The following is a 17,434-nucleotide window of genomic DNA, read 5'->3' on the forward strand; positions in this document are numbered from 1 at the left end:
ACAATCGAATCCTGTCGTAAGACCTTTGCACTTATAAATCCTACCATCCTCGTCAGTGAATACCATCAGCTCCGGCGACTCGATGCCAGCAAATTTATTGACTCCTTGGATCCAGCAGCTGTAGCCAGTGTACTTGGACAGACCATCAAGGCTCATCGTGTTGTTCACTTGGGGTACCTCGACAACCTCGCGTTCATCCGCCAGAAGTGATGTTTTTCGGTAAAGTATCCGGTACAGCCTTATGGGTCCGGACACGTTCTTCTCAGGAATCGCATCCCAGCTCAGCTCGATTGAGACAGCGCTGGTATTGCGACCGACAAAGTTAGTAGGTGCGACCTCGGGTGCTAAAAGAAACACAAGAGTGTCAAGGGCGGTGATGTAAGACAGTGGTGCATTTCCTTCATACAAGCCCTTTCCTACCTCTGGGTTGGATAAACTACACATCCATCATGTATCCCGCTTTCCTACACCTGAGGGGAACCAATTACATTACCTTGCTATACCCTGAGGGGATCAACTACAACACCATTAAGCGCCTCCGGCAAATGATTGATTAGGCGCTCTATAAATCTTGATATTATTATGATATAATATTATTATTCATCTCCTCACCAACACATGAGGGGAATGCATCATATGCAAAAAGTAGGATTTGGATATTTCTTCAATAAGAAAAGGTAGTGTGTTCAATAAAAAAGACAGAGTTTTTGACAGCCGGAAGGGGGAAGCTTTTATCAGTGAGTTTCTTTGCCTACCTCTTTCTTCTGTTTTAACATTAATTAAAGGCCCTGACGGCCCTTGGCCCTTTATGGTAAATGCAGAAACCCGAACCAAGTAGACGGTGTAGGGCTCAAGGTCTTGGATATCTCCAGTCAGAACATCCCCTCCGTCAACAGTGCTACTTTGACGATTTGATGTAATCTTATCTGAATAATATATCTTGTAGCCCAGGATCACTCCGTGCTGATTGGCCGAGGGTACTGGTAGCCAGTTGACTCTGATAGCCGTGTCACTGATGTTGTACCCTTCTACTTGCACGGGTGCCGCCGAAGGGACTGAAAGGGAAAGAGGACGCATGTTTCGCTCGCGCTATTCAGAGAGAATAAGGCCCTCAGATAGAACCAGGATTCAAACTTGGGCCAGGGAGGGCAGAGTGCGACACACTAGAGCAATAACCATCCCTTGCTGCTGGTGTAGAAAGATCATTACGATCCAAATCTTACCTCCGGAAGCGACAGAGCTCTACACCATCGTTTCTTCCCTTTTCAGCCCGCTTTGGGGAACAGAGGTTCTTATTTAGACCCTCCTATCTCTTTAGACAAGCAAGCCCTCTTACCACCATACCCCTTCGAGAAAGGCGAGCACAACTTTTAGTCAGACAAGTCCTCTTACCGCCCTACCCTCTATATAGAAACCCTACCACCTTCGAGAGGGGCGAGCCCTCTACCGCAATAGACAGGCTACTCCCTTACCACCCTACCCCCCCAAGACAGGCTACCCCCTACCCCCTAGAAAGGCTACCCCCTTAACACCCTATCCCCCAAGACAGGCTACCAACCTTACCACCCCTCTAGACAGGCTACCCCTTTACCCCTTTACCATCCTACCCCCTAGACAGGCTACCCCCTTACCATCCTGATCCGTTGTGCACATCACCTCTGCACTCGGGCCGCCCCCCTTCTCGTTGAACGCTTCCACCGTGACATTGTACTCGGTGTACTTGATCAGGTCCTTGAACTGCAGCATCCTATTGGACGAACAAGTAGCGATAACAAAGCTACTGTTACCGTCTGTCTGGTTAGTGATCACCTTGTAGCCCTGAATATCACCGTGCTCATAGTAGCTGTCACTCAAGGGTTGCCAGGTAACGTTGAGACTCGTAGAACTGGTGTTAAAGCAGGTGAGGTAGGTGGGAGGCCGAGAGGGACCTGAGACCGGATAATATAAACTCACTTGGTTGGCGTTAATTTAGGCGTTACAAAGTTGCTCATCCACCATTATCATCTAGCAGTGAGCTGTTTACATAGTGTTAAGTAATTTGCGCGCCGCCTGTATCATTGGAATCGCCGTTCTAGTGTTTGCTATGAGACAGGTAAATATATACTCGCGTACCAAAAGCGTCGCGGACGAGCGAAACCGGAAACCTGTAGTTTCGTTCGCTTATTCACGCAGGAAAGAGTAGAACTCTCTTCGACTCTCTTCTCCGTTTGATCGAGCCTAAACAGTGAATACTAAGCTTCTGTTATAATCTCCAGGTATGGATAATTAGTTGACGCTTTTTTTACAGAACGACGCACGCTATCGTGACCATGGAAGAAAGCCAATCACAGGATGTGAAAAACTTTCTCATCAACATCAACTTGACAAATCCACACATAAATGCTTTAGTGCAAATCGGTACACGACAGAATCCTCTTAGTTATAAAAATCGTATCAATCAAATCTGCGGTTCTGGCATACTATTTTTCATTTTTTTTTAAATTTTCTTTGATGGCCACATTAGCACGAGTCTAACTTTACCAAAAGACTTACGTTCTGAATCTGTCCGTATGTCTAGTACCGCCTGGGTACCATCACCATACTCGTTAAACCCATAAACAATAACTTTGTATCGTGTGAAAATCCTCAGGCCGGCGAAGGTGGCGTTTCTCGCGTTCGGCGCGAAATTTATTAAGTTCGCCTTCTCCACAGACTCCGTAACAAGGTACAACCCGACTTTGTATCCTAGCAGCGGTCCGTAAAGCTTCTCTCTCGGGATGGCGTCCCAGTCCACGCTTATACTTGTACTGTTGGTGGTATAGCGTGTAACTGGGGCCGTCCCTGGCCCTGTAAGACAGATAATAACAAAGGCTTAGGGAGAACGTGAAGGGTAAAGAGGGGTGGATGCCATAAAGGAGAGAGGGGGGGGGGGGGTAATGGCGTCCCAGTCCACGCTTATACTTGTACTGTTGGTGGTATAGCGTGTGACTGGGGCCGCCCCTGGACCTGTAAGACAGATAATAACAAAGGCTTAGCGAGAACGTGGAGGGTAAAGTGGGGTGGATGCCATAAAGGAAAGGAGGGGGGGTAATGGCGTCCCAGTCCACGCTTATACTTGTACTGTTGGTGGTATAGCGTGTCACTGGGGCCGCCCTTGGTCCTGTAAGACACATAATAAAAAAGGTTTAGCGAGAACGTGGAGAGTAAATAGGGGTGGATGCCATAAAGGAGAGAGAGGGGGGGGTTAATGGCGTCCCAGTCCACGCTTATACTTGTACTGTTGGTGGTATAGCGTGTGACTGGTGCCGCCCTTGGTCCTGTAAGACAGATAATAACAAAGGCTTAGCGAGAACGTGGAGAGTAAAGAGGGGTGGATACCATAAAGGAGAGGGGAGGGGGGTAATGGCGTCCCAGTCCACGCTTATACTTGTACTGTTGGTGGTATAGCGTGTCACTGGGGCCGCCCCTGGTCCTGTAAGACAGATAATAAAAAAGGTTTAGCGAGAACGTGGAGAGTAAATAGGGGTGGATGCCATAAAGGAGAGGGGGGGGGGGGGGGGTAATGGCGTCCCAGTCCACGCTTATACTTGTACTGTTGGTGGTATAGCGTGTCACTGGGGCCGTCCTCGATCCTTCAATTAGAAAGGTTATAAAAGGTCTTTAAAACTGTCTTAATGACGAAGTTTTTAAACGTCCATACAGCAAACATCATCAAGTAGTACGTCGGCGGAAAAATACAAAAAGTGGGCAATCAATCTATTCGCTGCCATCTCTCTGATTGGCGCAGCAGATGTTGTACGACATTGCATGGCCAATCAGATTCGTAGAATACCATTTAGGCGTCATTTGGCGCGAGTTTTGCAGGTTTTAAAGAGATTTCAACAACGTGTTGGCGCCTCACCTTTTCCATTAGTTCGGATAAGCACTTCCTCTAAACTGACCACCCCTTCGCCTTTGCTCGTCGTAGCTGTCATGTTAAGCCTGTAAAGCGTGTAGATCCCCAAGGACGTGACCTCGTACTCCCTCGCCTTCGGATCGGCGATGACCACTCGTTGGGTCTGCTCGCTCTCGAGAAACTCGTCATCCAGGCTGGCGGCTTTCAGATGGACGACGAATCCCGTGAGGACGCCGAGCACGTTGCGGTTCGTGTCGTTAAACGCCCAATGAAGCTTGATGGATGTGGCGCTTGTGTTATATCCCGTGATGCCGTGCGGGGACACTACAGGGACTAAAATAAGAGGGAATGTAGAAAATAAGGGGGTCACGTGATATTCATGTCAATCAGGCTGACATTAGCCAATGTTTTTACTAAACACAAACAGTGAGATTTTGGAAATTACAGGTAATTACATAGAACATGTGCTCCCTAATATATCTTATTGGAGATTTTCTGTTGTGAACGAATCAAAAGAAGAGAGAACAATAGATTAGGTTAGAACATTATATTTGTCTAATCAGCCCCATTACACATAGTAATAAATCCTAAAAATCAAATATCCAAGAACGTTAGGCAGCATTTAGCTTTAAGTGTAAGTTGTAAATTTGTGTCTTGACCAACCAAATTTCAAACAAAGGCATTTTTTATTTACAAGCGTGCATATGCCGTTAGGATGCCTAGTTCTAGCACGGAGCATTACTTAATATTATAATATTATAAGCTGAAACAATATCATTCAGTGTTTTGGAAGTCACGGAAGAGGGGTTTGGCAGGTTGGTAGCCAGAATTCATATCGCTGTACTTGCTACAATCGAATCGCATCGTAAGACCTTTGCACTTATAAATCCTACCATCCTCGTCAGTGAATACCATCAGCTCCGGCGACTCGATGCCAGCAAATTTATTGACTCCTTGGATCCAGCAGCTGTAGCCAGTGTACTTGGACAGACCATCAAGACTCACGGTGTTGTTCACTTGGGGTACCTCGACAACCTCGCGTTCATCCGCCAGAAGTGATGTTTTTCGGTAAAGTATCCGGTATAGCCTTATAGGTCCGGACACGTTCTTCTCAGGAATCGCATCCCAGCTCAGCTCGATTGAGACAGCGCTGGTATTGCGACCGACAAAGTTAGTAGGTGCGACCTCGGGTGCTAAAAGACACACAAGAGTGTCAAGGGCGGTGATGTAAGACAGTGGTGCATTTCCTTCATACAAGCCCTTTCCTACCTCTGGGTTGGATAAACTACACATCCATCAAGTATCCCGCTTTCCTACACCTGAGGGGAACCAATTACATTACCTTGCTATACCCTGAGGGGATCAACTACAACACCATTAAGCGCCTCCGGCAAATGATTGATTAGGCGCTCTATAAATCTTGATATTATTATGATATAATATTATTATTCATCTCCTCACCAACACATGAGGGGAATGCATCATATGCAAAAAGTAGGATTTGGATATTTCTTCAATAAGAAAAGATAGTGTGTTCAATAAAAAAGACAGAGTTTTTGACAGCCGGAAGGAGGAAGCTTTTATCAGTGAGTTTCTTTGCCTACCTCTTTCTTCTGTTTGAACATTAATTAAAGGCCCTGACGGCCCTTGGCCCTTTATGGTAAATGCAGAAACCCGAACCAAGTAGACGGTGTAGGGCTCAAGGTCTTGGATATCTCCAGTCAGAACATCTCCTCCGTCAACAGTGCTACTTTGACGATTTGATGTAATATTATCTGAATAATGTATCTTGTAGCCCAGGATCACTCCATGGTGATTGGCCGAGGGTACTGGAAGCCAGTTGACTCTGATAGCCGTGTCACTGATGTTGTACCCTTCTAATTGCACGGGTGCCGCCGAAGGGACTGAAAGGGAAAGAGGACGCCCTATTCAGAGAGAGTAAGGCCCTCAGATAGAACCAGGATTCAAACTTGGGCAAGGGAGGGCAGAGTGCGACACACTAGAGCAATAACCATCCCTGGCTGCTGGTGTAGAAGTATCATTACGATCCAAATCTTACCCCCGGAAGCGACAGAAGCTCTACACCATCGATTTTCCCTTTTAAAATCCGCTTTGGAGAACAGAGATCCTCATTTTGACTCTCCTATCTCTTTAGACAAGCAAGCCCTCTTACCACCATACCCCCTTCGAGAAAGGCGAGCACAACTTTTAGTCAAACAAGTGCTCTTACCGCCCTACCCTCTATTTAGACAACCTACCACCTTCGAGAGAGACAAGCCCCCTTAACCCCTACCGCAATTGACAGGCTACACCCTTTCCACTTAACCCCCCTTCTAGTGAAGCTACCTATTCTACCACCCTACCCCCCTCTAGATAGACTACCCTCACCCCCCTCTAGACAGGATACCCCTCTATCACCTTAGACAAGCTACCCCACTTACCCCGTACCCCCTCTATACAGGCCAACCCCCTTACCACCCAATCCCAAGACAGGCTCCCCCCCTTAGCAACCAACCCCTAAACAGGCTACTCCCCTCACCACCCAACCCCTAGACAGGCTACCCCCCTTACAACCCAACCTCTAGACAGGATACCCCCTTACCATCCAACCCCTAGACAGGCTACCACCTTACCATCCAACCCATAGACAGGCTACCACCTTACCATCCTGATCCGTTGTGCACATCACCTCTGCACTCGGGCCGCCCCCCTTCTCGTTGAACGCTGCCACCGTGACATTGTACTCGGTGTACTTGAACAGGTCCTCAAACTGCAGCATCCTATTGGACGAACAAGTAGCGATAACAAAGCTACTGTTGCCGTCTGTCTGATTAGCGATCACCTTGTAGCCCTGAATATCACCGTGCTCATAATAGCTGTCACTCAAGGGTTGCCAGGTAACGATGAGACTCGTAGAACTGGTGTTAAAGCAGGTGAGGTTGGTGGGAGGCCGAGAGGGACCTGAGACCGGATAATATAAACTCACTTGGTTGGCGTTAATTTAGGCGTTACAAAGTTGCTCGGGAATCCACCATTATCATCTAGCCGTGAGCTGTTTACATAGTGTTAAGTAGTTTGCGCGCCGCCTGTATCATAAGAATCGCCGTTCTTGGTGTTTGCTATGAGACAGGAAAATACATCCTCACGCACCAAAGGCGTCGCGGTCGAGGGAAACGGAAACGAGTAGTTTCGTTCGCTTATTCACGCATGGAAGAGTAGAACTCTCTTCGACTCTCATCTCCGTTTGATCGAGCCTAAACAGTGAATACTAAGCTTCTGTTATAATCTCCAGGTATTGATAATTAGTTGACGCTTCTTTTACAGAACGACGCACGCTATCGTGGCCATCTTGCCTATTTTTGGAATGAAGCCAATCACAGGATGTAAAATACTTTCTCACCAACAAATCCACAAATAAATGCTTTAGTGCATATCGGAACATGACAGAATCCTCTTAGTTATAAAAATCGTATCAATCAAATTTGCGATTCTGGCATACTATTTTTCATTTTTTTTTTTAATTTTCTTTGATGGCCACATTAGCACGAGCCGAACTTTAGCAAAAGACTTACGTTCTGAATCGGTCCGTATGTCTATTGCCGCCTGGATACCATCACCATACTCGTTAAACCCATAAACAATAACTTTGTATCGTGTGAAAATCCTCAGGCCGGCGAAGGTGGCGTTTCTCGCGTTCGGCGCGAGATTTATTAAGTTCGCCTTCTCCACAGACTCCGTAACAAGGTACAACCCGACTTTGTATCCTAGCAGCGGTCCGTAAAGCTTCTCTCTCGGGATGGCGTCCCAGTCCACGCTTATACTTGTACTGTTGGTGGTATAGCGTGAGACTGGGTCCGCCCCTGGCCCTGTAAGACAGATAATAACAAAGGCTTAGCGAGAACATGGAGGGTAAAGTGGGGTGGATGCCATAAAGGAAAGGGGGGGGGGGTAATGGCGTCCCAGTCCACGCTTATACTTGTACTGTTGGTGGTATAGCGTGTGACTGGGGCCGCCCCTGGCCCTGTAAGACAGATAATAACAAAGGCTTAGCGAGAACATGGAGGGTAAAGTGGGGTGGATGCCATAAAGGAAAGGGGGGGGGGGGGTAATGGCGTCCCAGTCCACGCTTATACTTGTACTGTTGGTGGTATAGCGTGTGACTGGGGCCGCCCTTGGTCCTGGAAGACAGATAATAACAAAGGCTTAGCGAGAACGTGGAGAGTAAAGAGAGGTGGATGCCATAAAGGAGAAGGGGGGGGGGGGGGGTAATGGCGTCCCAGTCCACGCTTATACTTGTACTGTTGGTGGTATAGCGTGTGACTGGGGCCGCCCTTGGTCCTGGAAGACAGATAATAACAAAGGCTTAGCGAGAACGTGGAGAGTAAAGAGAGGTGGATGCCATAAAGGAGAGGGGGGGGGGTTAATGGCGTCCCAGTCCACGCTTATACTTGTACTGTTGGTGGTATAGCGTGTGACTGGGGCCGCCCCTGGCCCTGTAAGACAGATAATAACAAAGGCTTAGCGAGAACATGGAGGGTAAAGTGGGGTGGATGCCATAAAGGAAAGGGGGGGGGGGGGTAATGGCGTCCCAGTCCACGCTTATACTTGTACTGTTGGTGGTATAGCGTGTGACTGGGGCCGCCCCTGGCCCTGTAAGACAGATAATAACAAAGGCTTAGCGAGAACGTGGAGGGTAAAGAGGGGTGGATAACATAAAGGAGAGGGGGGGTTAATGGCGTCCCAGTCCACGCTGATACTTGTACTGTTGGTGGTAAAGCGTGTGACTGGGGCCGCCCTTGGTCCTTCAATTAGAAAGGTTATAATAGTTTTTAAAACTGTCTTAATAACAAAGTTTTTAAACGTCCATACAGCAAACATCATCAAGTAGTACGTAGACGGAAAAAACAAAAAGTGGTCAATCAATCTATTCGCTGCCATCTCTCTGATTGGCGCAGCAGATGTTGTACGACATTGCATGGCCAATCAGATTCGTAGAATACCATTTAGGCGTCATTTGGCGCGCGTTTTGCAGGTCTTACAGAGATTTCAACAACGTGTTGACGCCTCACCTTTTCCATTAGTTCGGATAAGCACTTCCTCTAAACTGACCACCCCTTCGCCTTTGCTGGTCGTAGCCGTCATGTTAAACCGGTACAACGTATAGATCCCCAAGGCCGTTACCTCGTACTCCCTCGCCTTCGGATCGGCGATTACTCGTTTGGTCTGCTCGCTCTCGAGAAACTCGTCATCCAGGTTGGCGGCTTTCAGGTGGACGACGAATCCTGTGAGGACGCCGAGCACGTTGCGGTCCGTGTCGTTAAACGCCCAATGAAGCTTGATGGATGTGGCGCTTGTGTTATATCCCGTGATGCCGTGCGGAGATACTACAGGGACTAAAATAAGAGAGAATGTAGAGAATGAGGAGGTCATGTGATATTCATGTCAATCAGGCTGACATAAGCCAATAAAAATCAATGAAAGGTATGTAATAAAGCAATGTAATGTACCTGACACCCGTCACATACACAAATGCTCTTTTATGGTTATTTCCTAATGCCACTTGGCCACAGGAACTAAATAACCCTGTACTCATCCGGCGTATCTGCCCTTTAATGGTCATTGCCTTTTATGGTCATCGTGTATGGGCTAAGTAAGCCTTTACTTACCTGACTCATCCGTCATTTGTGACTTCTCCCCAAACACACCAGGCCCTTTTATGGTCATAGCCGCCATCGCGACCTTATAAGGCCAAAAGATCTCCAAGTTTCGGAAAGTGAAGCTTGTGATGCAAGATACCATGGTCGCTTGAAGAAGTGTATCGTTCAGCCCGTCGTAGAGTTCGATGACGTATCCGAGAAGTACCCCATTCAACTGCAACTGGCTGAGTTCGGTCCAGGAAATCTGAAGGCTTGTCTGGTTGACGACGATGAAAGAAATGCTTGGGCTTGCCTCGGGGACTGTAAAAATACGTATAAATAACTTTATAAATAAAATAAAATATAACAGAATCGATGTCAGCGATGATAAACTAGATTATATTGGCAAAATACTTATTTTTTAGTAGCTCACGAGAAAAAATGAAGTGGATGGGTAAAGAGCCAGCTCGGAAAAAAATGGAAAATCTAAAAAATTGCTGGTCTTTTCGCGCCATGTTGTTAATGATTGCAGCACTGTGTGATGAATTGCAACGAGAAGCGCGAGAAACTGTCCCCACGGAGTAAAGAACTACGAAAGGTCTCGTATGTTATTGTGGTCGCTATTGGCGTCTGTTAAACCGGACCTTGTACTACTTTGATGGGATAAATCAAAAGTCGGATTGCAACTGCTGCTATATATGGATGGTCATTAAAAAAATGTGGATTGGGAGGGGGGAGGCTGGGTGATGTCACTCTGTCCAGTTTTTTTTTTCGTTATGGGGGATTTGTTTTTAAACTCTACAAGATCCCTTAGGCTACGTCAAAAGTCGTAAATAAAACTATAACAAATAGAATAAAATAAAACTATTAAAAAACAATGGGATCAATTCCAGCCAACAAAAACAAAAGGAGCAACGTTTTGCCTTCTACATACCGTCTTCGTCAGTTCGTACATCAATGTAAGCGCTCACTCCATCTCCCTTAATAGTTCTAGCAGAAACGTGTACACGATGTACTTCGTAGGCTCCGAGAAATTGTATAGTAGTATGACTAATCAAATGGTCTGTCTCCTCAATGTCGGAATTCCCAGTAGCCAATGAGGTTGCATTGATGGTGAAGCCTATGAGGATGCCATTGACTTCTTTTGCGGGTATTGAGTTGTTCCACCTGACGAAGATGGAACTGCTGCTTGTGTTATACGCCTCGAGAATCACGGGGGCGACGCTTGGAACTGGGGAGATAGAAACATTATAACCAGCTGTTAGATGTAGAGAACAGCTCCCTGCTTCGAAAGCACTTTAAAAACATATTAATTTCTATTTTTTTCAGGAAGCTAGGGTGACTGTCATGTTCGTGGTTGATAAAACTAGGATCGGTGGGGAAAAAAGCTAGCCCTATATCTCTCCCTCTCCTGACAGGCTACCCTGGTAAAGACCACACCACACTCTTCTAGACAAACTAGTCCCCATTCCACTCTACTCCCCCTCCCTCGAGACAGACTATTAGTCCCCTTACAGCCTAACCCTCCTATAGACAGACAAGTCCCCCCACAACCCTACCCTCATTAAGACAGGCCTACCTCCCTCTAGAAAGGCTAGTACCCTTACCCTCCCCTTACCCTACCCCCTCGAGCCTTGCAAGCCCTCTAACACCCACTTCCCTACTCTAAACAGGCAAGTCTCCTTTCCCTGTACACTCATCTAGAAAGGCAAGTCGCCTTGCCCTCTACCCTTCTCTAGACAGACGAGTCTCCTTACCATACAGTCCCTCAGATAATAGCAAGGGTGCGATCCACTAGAGCAATAAGCATCCCTTGCAGCCACTTGCCACCCTACACCCCTCTAGACTACTCCCCTTACCACCCAACCATTAGACAGGCTACCCCCCTTACCACCCCCCTAGACAGACTACCTCCCTTACCACCCTACCCCATAGACATGCTACTCCCCTTACCACCCTACCATTAGACAGGCTACCCCCCTTACCACCCTACCATTAGACAGGCTACCCCCCTTACCACCCCCCCCTAGACAGGCTACCTCCCTTACCACCCTACCCCATAGACAGGTTACCCCCATTTCCACCCTACCCTATAGACAGGCTACCCCCCTTACTATCCTACCACATAGGCAGGCTACTCCCTTACCAACATACCCCATAGACAGGCTACCCCCTTACCACCCCCCTAGACAGGCTACCTCCCTTACCACCCTACCCCATAGACAGGCTACTCCCCTTACCACCCTACTCCTAGACAGGCTACTCCCCTTACCACCCAACCATTAGACAGGCTGGCCCCCTTACCACCCTACCCCATAGACAGGCTACCCCCCTTACCACCCTACCCCTAGACAGGCTACCCCCTAGACAGGCTACCCCCTTACCACCCTACCCCCTAGACAGGCTACAACCCTTACCACCCTACCTCTAGACAGGCTACCCCCTTACCACCCTACCTCCCCCCTTCTAGACAGGCTACCCCCTTACCACCCAACCCCTAGACAGGCTACTCCCCCTACCAGCCACCCCATAGACAGGCTTCTCCCCTTACCAGCCACCCCCCCCCCCCTAGAAAGGCTACCCCTATTACCACTCCCCTAGACAGGCTACCCCCCTTACCATCCTGATCCGTGGTGCACATCACATCTGCACTCGGTCCGTCCCCCTTCTCGTTGAACGCTGCCACCGTTACATTGTATTCCGTATAAAACTCCAACCTCGTGAAATTCTTTACGAGGATTGTTTCGCAAACTCGAGAGCGGTTACGTGAGCCATCTGGTCCCTGGATAACGACTTTGTATCCTTGTAGGATACCGTGTATATAATATTTGTCATGTAAGCCCGCCCAAGAGACGAGGAGGGAGGAGGAGGAGGTCGCTCTGCACTGAAGGTTTGTGGGCTCTCGTGATGGCGCTAATGACAAAAAGCCATCAATCAATTAGAAAAGACAAACTAGCAAAATAAGACGTGTAACTTACTCGTTTGATCAGGAGCGGACGTAGAATTATATTGTGGGATGGATTAGATAATCCTGACATTGAGACTTTTTTATTATTTTTTTTTTACCCTAAACAGGGGTGGATATCCATCTAAGCAATCCCCTTTATCAGCCCCTATTGTATCATGTATGATCAATATTACAAAAAAGTACTTATTGGAGCGATTCATACAAACGAAATTGCGCGAAAAAATACACGTCTGCATGGGGGACCTTTTGCTTCCGTGTTTCGTGTCGCCTTTTCTTTCTCGGTCATTCTTTTGATAAGACTACTGTTTATGAAATGCCACCACAGTTTTATTATGAATATTAAAATACCTTATCGTATTTTTTAAAAACATATATGCTTTAGCAATATAAAGGAGCCTTTTGATATATCTAATTTCAGAGTCATCAAATAGATTTAGCTGAATTACTGAAATGTACACCCCGTTTGATCTTTTTTTTAGCAGTGTTAAAGACTCTTTACACATGTCGGATTTAGATCTTTTATGTAATGATTTTACTTACGAATGGAATCTGTTCTGATCCAAAAATTACTCTTCGACCCATTCCCGTACACATTCCGGGCGTAAGGCCACACACGATAATTTGTGAATATACGCAAGTCGTTGAAGTTGATGAAAGGGTCATTTGGCGGAACATGCACGGCTCTGATCAGCTGGTTTTCCAGGTACAACTCTATGTAGTAATCTAAGATTTCAGGCGCATGCCAGTGTCCCTTCTCTATTGGCTTCAATTCTAGCGTAATGCTTGAATTTGTCGTTGAGCTAATGATACCAGGTCCTTTGCTTGGTGCTAGGACAGCGACAGTGGGAAATTAGTATCAATATCAATTTATTTCAGAATAAATATCATAGCTAAATCCAAACACTAACAAACTTAAGAACGGATTGTCAATTGATTTCCACAACCCTGTGTATCAACCTCTTGACTTTGAGAGCACGGGTCCCCGGGGGGGGGGGGGGGAGGGGGGTACTCATTTTTTAACATGGGTGGGGGAAACGAAGCCCATATTCCAGCTTTCAACAAAAAATATTGCCTGAAACAAAATCCCTGCACAAAGTAGTAGGTAGGTTAATTTTAAAAGAAATATCGTGTTTTTAATCAGTTTGTGTGTCGTTTGGTTTGCTGTAACTAGGATGCCTTTTTTTCAATTACAATTGCTACAATTAAATAAGAAAGAACAAAAGATGAATGAATGAGAAATGGGAAATGTGAAATTGGGAATGGGGAAATGGGAAAACTAAGTCAGTCAAATAGTTTAGGCAGAAGTACATCGGTAAAATAAACAACTGAAAATAATGAAACGGAATATAGAAAATCATACAAAAACACACATGCAAAAATTATAAAAACTAATTAAAACGCTGTAAATCATGGAATGGATATTTGTGGTAGTGGCCAACTGGAAAGCACCTGCTTCCTTGTCACTACGCACACTTATTTCACGAACATCACAAACCAATCTACATTCAAGTACATTATGTAAAATTGTATTGACTCCATAAAATAATGCACAAAAAATAAATGACTCTGATTCTGTGAGACGCGCGCTGCCGTGGCCGCCAAGAAAATGTTAGCCAAGAGTTAGCCAATCACCTTGCAATCAATGTTAGCCAAGAGTTAGCCAATCACCTTGCAATGTTAGCCAAGAGTTAGTTAATCACCTTGCACATGTTAGCCAAGAATTAGCCAATCACCTTGCAATGTTAGCCAAGTGTTAGCCAATCACCTTGCATATGTCAGCCAAGAGTTAGTCAATCACCTTGCATATGTTAGCCAAGAGTTAGCCAATCACCTTGCGAGAGTAATAGTTTTGATTGATGATAGCCTGCGTAGCGGCTCAAGGGAAGAGGAGGGGGACTGAGCCGCGCGCTCGCTTTTTCTTCTCTCGCCCCCTATTCCCCCCGTCCCTCTCCCTTGAGACGCTACGTAGGCTTATTAATAAGAACTTTAAACCTAGGGGGATTCCACCGTGCTCTGAAGTGCACTGAAGCAGTTCTTCGCCACGCTGGTTGGCTATTGAGGTTGATGTCAATCACATTTCACACATTTCTCCCATTCTCATTGGTCACGGTAGCGTGCGTCGCAATAGGGGACTTGCCCTAAGAGATCACGTGACTGATTGCAAACTAGCGCGCGCTCAGGCTTTTAGCGGCAAAATGACAGAAACAAAAAGCAACTTATTCAGCGCTTTTAAAATTTTTCGTTGTTCTCTGGTGTGACGGGCGCAGCCATTATTGCTTTTGGCTGATTATTTTGTTTTGAATTTGCCACCCAGAAAGGTCACGGGATCTCTTAGCTCTCTAAGTCCCCTATTTGGTGAGCTTTGACTGGTGGTTATCAGATTGCGTAACATTTGTTGTATGATTTTGTGACCTTTGCATAACCCACCTTTTCCCTCCACCCTCACATCCACGCCTTCGTCACTGAACAGGCCTGTCCCGCTGATTGTCATTCCTGCCACCCTGATCTGATAAAGCCGAAAGGCATCTAATGAACCAAACGCTGTTGAACGAGTTTCTGCACCAGATATTATTTTGACTTTATAAACATTACTCGGCGAATCGTTCCATTGATATACTCGGAGAGTGACATTGAATCCCGTCAAAATACCAAGTACGCCTCGTTCCGTGTTATTGAAATCCCAGAAAAGTCTCAATTCCGAGGAGCTTGTGTTGTACCCAAACACATTGTACGGAGCAACGACTGGAACTGCAATCAGGAAAAAAATCAGCTTGACCAAGACAAACAGGCGCAAAGATGGAGAGAGAGAGAGAGAGAGAGAGAGAGAGAGAGAGAGAGAGAGAGAGAGAGAGAGAGAGAGAGAGAGAGAGAGAGAGAGAGAGAGAGAGAGAGAGAGAGAGAGAGAGACAGCAAGTCAGACATACGGAAGGTGGGCGGTCAAAGGACGGACATACGGACGGATATAGGACAGACAGAGGTAATCTATGAATAACACTTACCAGATTCGGCTGTCCTTTTAATAACCTTCCCCCAAGGCCCTAAACCAAGGCTTGTAAAAGCAGCGACTTCTACTGTATATGGCCAGAATATCTCTAATCCTGTTATCTCATAGTCACCAGAACAACAGCGCTCCATAGCCCGCACAAGCTCCCCTGTACGGTTGTCGTAGATGCGAAGATGATACCCACGGATGACGTCAAACCTGTCTCCAAGCGGGACCTGCCCCAGTTTGATGGTCAGAGTAGTGACATTCGAAACGTCAACACTAAACACTGGGCTCGAACACGGTACTGAAGAACATTAAACCCAACAGATTAGATAGGCTTCTTGGACTGTGCGCGAATATACTTAACACATTCGCTTTAAGGTGTGACAGAAGCGAAGGGTGCAAAGGATTATGGGAAAACACTACATACGTTCTTTCCAGAAAGAAAGCACTGGACAATGCACCGCAAACGTATGTTCCCCCATAGCCCTTGGCGTGCCAGCCTCTATAATCGCCATTTCTTTTAACGGTTAGGTACGAGTATGAAGTTGGTAACTAGGCCGGTTGTAACTATGCAGATGGTAACTATGCAGATGGTTACTATGCAGGTGGTAACTATGCAGATGGTAACTATGCATATGGTAACTATGCAGGTGGTAGCTATACAGATGATAACTATGCAGGTGGTAACTATACAGATGGTAACTATGCAGGTGGTAACTATACAGATGGTAACTATGCAGATGATAACAATGCAGATGGTAACTATGCAGGTGGTAACTATGCAGGTGGTAACAATGCAGATGGTAACTATGCAGATAGTAACTATGCAGGTGGTAACTATGCAGATGGTAACTATACAGATGGTAACTATGCAGGTGGTAACTATGCAGATAGTAACTATGCAGATGGTAACTATACAGGTGGTAACTATGCAGATGGTAACTATACAGATGGTAACTATGCAGGTGGTAACTATGCAGATGGTAACTATACAGATGGTAACAATGCAGATGGTAACTATGCAGATGATAATCATACAGATGGTAACTATACAGCTGGTAACTATGCAGGTGGTAACTATGCAGGTGGTAACTATGCAGATGGTAACTATACAGATGGTAACTATACAGCTGGTAACTATGCAGATGGTAACTATACAGATGGTAACTATGCAGGTGGTAACTATGCAGGTGGTAACTATGCAGATGGTAACCATACAGATGGTAAGTATACAGCTGGTAACTATGCAGATGGTAACTATACAGATGGTAACTATACAGCTGGTAACAACTATGCAGTTGGTAACTATGTAGGTGGTAACTATGCAGATGGTAACTATGCAGGTGGTAACTATGCAGGTGGTAACTATGCAGATGGTAACTATGCAGATGGTAACTATGCCATGTTAACCATGGATATAAAACACACAATTTACTCACCAGCTGCGCCAGTTTTCACATATCTTGTCGCATATTTCCCGCAGCCTGCCGCCGTGCGTCCACTCACTTCCACCTTATATAGGGTGCAGGGTATGAGCCCAGTTTCGTTATGGCTGCTTTCTTCAAGCCCTTTTTGAACCACGAGGGCCCCATCAACCCTGACGCAGTAGCCAGTGAGGACACCGTTGTAATGCTCTTCTGGGATGTTGTGAATCCAGTTCACATAGATCCAGGTGAGGTCGACGACGTGAGCTGCTATAGTAGGAGCAACACTCGGCACTGCGACAGTTAGAACAACTTCATTAAATTCAGAGGTAGATCCAGGGGCTACTCAGGGGTCTATTCGTGAACACCTTTCGGATAAATTTTCTTGTCAACCTATGCCGGCCATCTTAATTATATTTATGACTTGCTTTTGCTAGTCATCCCTTCCGCTTTTAAGAGAAATTCATTGACATTCAATAACGAAAACAAATCTTTCAATGAAAATAAGCTCTTCTTACATGAAAACCTTTTGGATGATTCGTC

At 46.1% G+C, this 17,434-nt stretch overlaps 1 protein-coding gene across 1 annotated transcript in view; it reads right to left on the reverse strand.

The window, feature by feature from the left end:
* Positions 1-17,434, reverse strand: part of LOC5512975 — a 51,851-nt gene that overhangs the window by 23,722 nt on the left and 10,695 nt on the right. The window contains exons 8-24 of the mRNA XM_048730239.1: positions 16,907-17,185; positions 15,478-15,768; positions 14,906-15,226; positions 13,019-13,306; positions 12,130-12,423; positions 10,445-10,741; positions 9,541-9,831; positions 8,944-9,267; positions 7,447-7,740; positions 6,539-6,835; positions 5,479-5,778; positions 4,768-5,067; positions 3,881-4,207; positions 2,533-2,826; positions 1,632-1,928; positions 756-1,055; positions 45-344 (exon numbers count right to left, since the gene is read on the reverse strand). Of these exons, the coding sequence (XP_048586196.1) occupies positions 45-344; positions 756-1,055; positions 1,632-1,928; positions 2,533-2,826; positions 3,881-4,207; positions 4,768-5,067; positions 5,479-5,778; positions 6,539-6,835; positions 7,447-7,740; positions 8,944-9,267; positions 9,541-9,831; positions 10,445-10,741; positions 12,130-12,423; positions 13,019-13,306; positions 14,906-15,226; positions 15,478-15,768; positions 16,907-17,185 (5,094 nt within the window). The remainder of the gene's footprint in view (positions 1-44; positions 345-755; positions 1,056-1,631; positions 1,929-2,532; positions 2,827-3,880; positions 4,208-4,767; positions 5,068-5,478; positions 5,779-6,538; positions 6,836-7,446; positions 7,741-8,943; positions 9,268-9,540; positions 9,832-10,444; positions 10,742-12,129; positions 12,424-13,018; positions 13,307-14,905; positions 15,227-15,477; positions 15,769-16,906; positions 17,186-17,434) is intronic.

Source organism: Nematostella vectensis, chromosome 7 (genome assembly GCF_932526225.1).
Source record: "Nematostella vectensis chromosome 7, jaNemVect1.1, whole genome shotgun sequence".
NCBI classification, from domain to species: domain Eukaryota; kingdom Metazoa; phylum Cnidaria; class Anthozoa; order Actiniaria; family Edwardsiidae; genus Nematostella; species Nematostella vectensis.